This window comes from Quercus suber, unplaced genomic scaffold (genome assembly GCF_002906115.3).
Source record: "Quercus suber isolate HL8 unplaced genomic scaffold, Cork oak 2.0 scaffold_66, whole genome shotgun sequence".
Classification (NCBI taxonomy): Eukaryota; Viridiplantae; Streptophyta; class Magnoliopsida; order Fagales; family Fagaceae; genus Quercus; species Quercus suber.
Window position 1 is genome coordinate 1,300,741 of NW_027069531.1, and position 903 is coordinate 1,301,643.

The window sequence follows — 903 nt, forward strand, 5'->3', positions numbered from 1 at the left end:
AATAGTTTGGAGTTTGGACGTGGGCCGAGACTCCAAAGCAAAAGGTCAGCCTTTCTCTAACACTCACCGATAGTAGCAGAAGAGCAGTGCTGTCCAAGTAATTAGGATTTAGGACTCATGGATGCATAAATTTTTTTTTGCAAATGATCTGAGATCAAATCAATCCAACGGTTGGAAATAGGCGTGTCACCCCCAAAATCAGTCACAGCTCATCATCACTCACACTCTTTCAACATTCGTGGCCACTACCCAAATAAACAAAACAAAACCCTTTTCCTTTCTATACCCCCATTTCCACACCACACCACGAATAAATATAAACATTTTCAGCACCTCTCCCTCTCTCTCTCTCTAGAATCTCTGCGCAAAATGAGCAAGGGACCAGGACTTTTCACAGATATCGGCAAGAAAGCCAAAGGTTAAAAAAAAAAAAAAAAAAACGTACTCTCATCGCTCACGATTTTTCATTTACTTCTTCGCTTTGATTTTTGATTCAATTTCTTGTATAATTTAATTATTCGCTGTTGCTTGCTTTGTTTGTTTGTTTGTAGATCTTCTAACCAGGGACTTCAACTCCGATCAGAAGTTCACTGTCTCTACCTACAGCGATGCTGGAGTGGTATATATACTATGGAATCTAGCTCACACTTTTTCTTTTCTTTTTTTCTTTACTCACACAACACATTGAGTAGTTAATTAAGGAACTTAGATCGGTAATTAGGTTAGGGTTTTTGAAGATTTGAAGTGAATTTCCACTGTTTGTTTGTTGATTTCACAAATTTATTAAAATTTTTATGTAACGATATTGCCAATACTTGATGTGAAACCAAACCACATGAGCTGATATATCCACGTTGTTTTTAGATGACAAATTCTAGTTTTTTTTTTTTTTTTGTTTTTTTT

The 903-nt window shown here is 36.1% G+C and overlaps 1 protein-coding gene across 1 annotated transcript in view; it reads left to right on the top strand.

Annotated features, from left to right (window-relative positions):
* The first annotated feature begins 230 nt into the window (after positions 1-230).
* LOC136067288 (mitochondrial outer membrane protein porin 2-like) overlaps positions 231-903 on the top strand; it is an 11,953-nt gene continuing 11,280 nt past the window's right edge. Inside the window, exons 1-2 of the mRNA XM_065772910.1 lie at positions 231-418; positions 552-619. Coding sequence (XP_065628982.1) covers positions 370-418; positions 552-619 — 117 coding nt within the window. The 5' untranslated portion in view covers positions 231-369. The remainder of the gene's footprint in view (positions 419-551; positions 620-903) is intronic.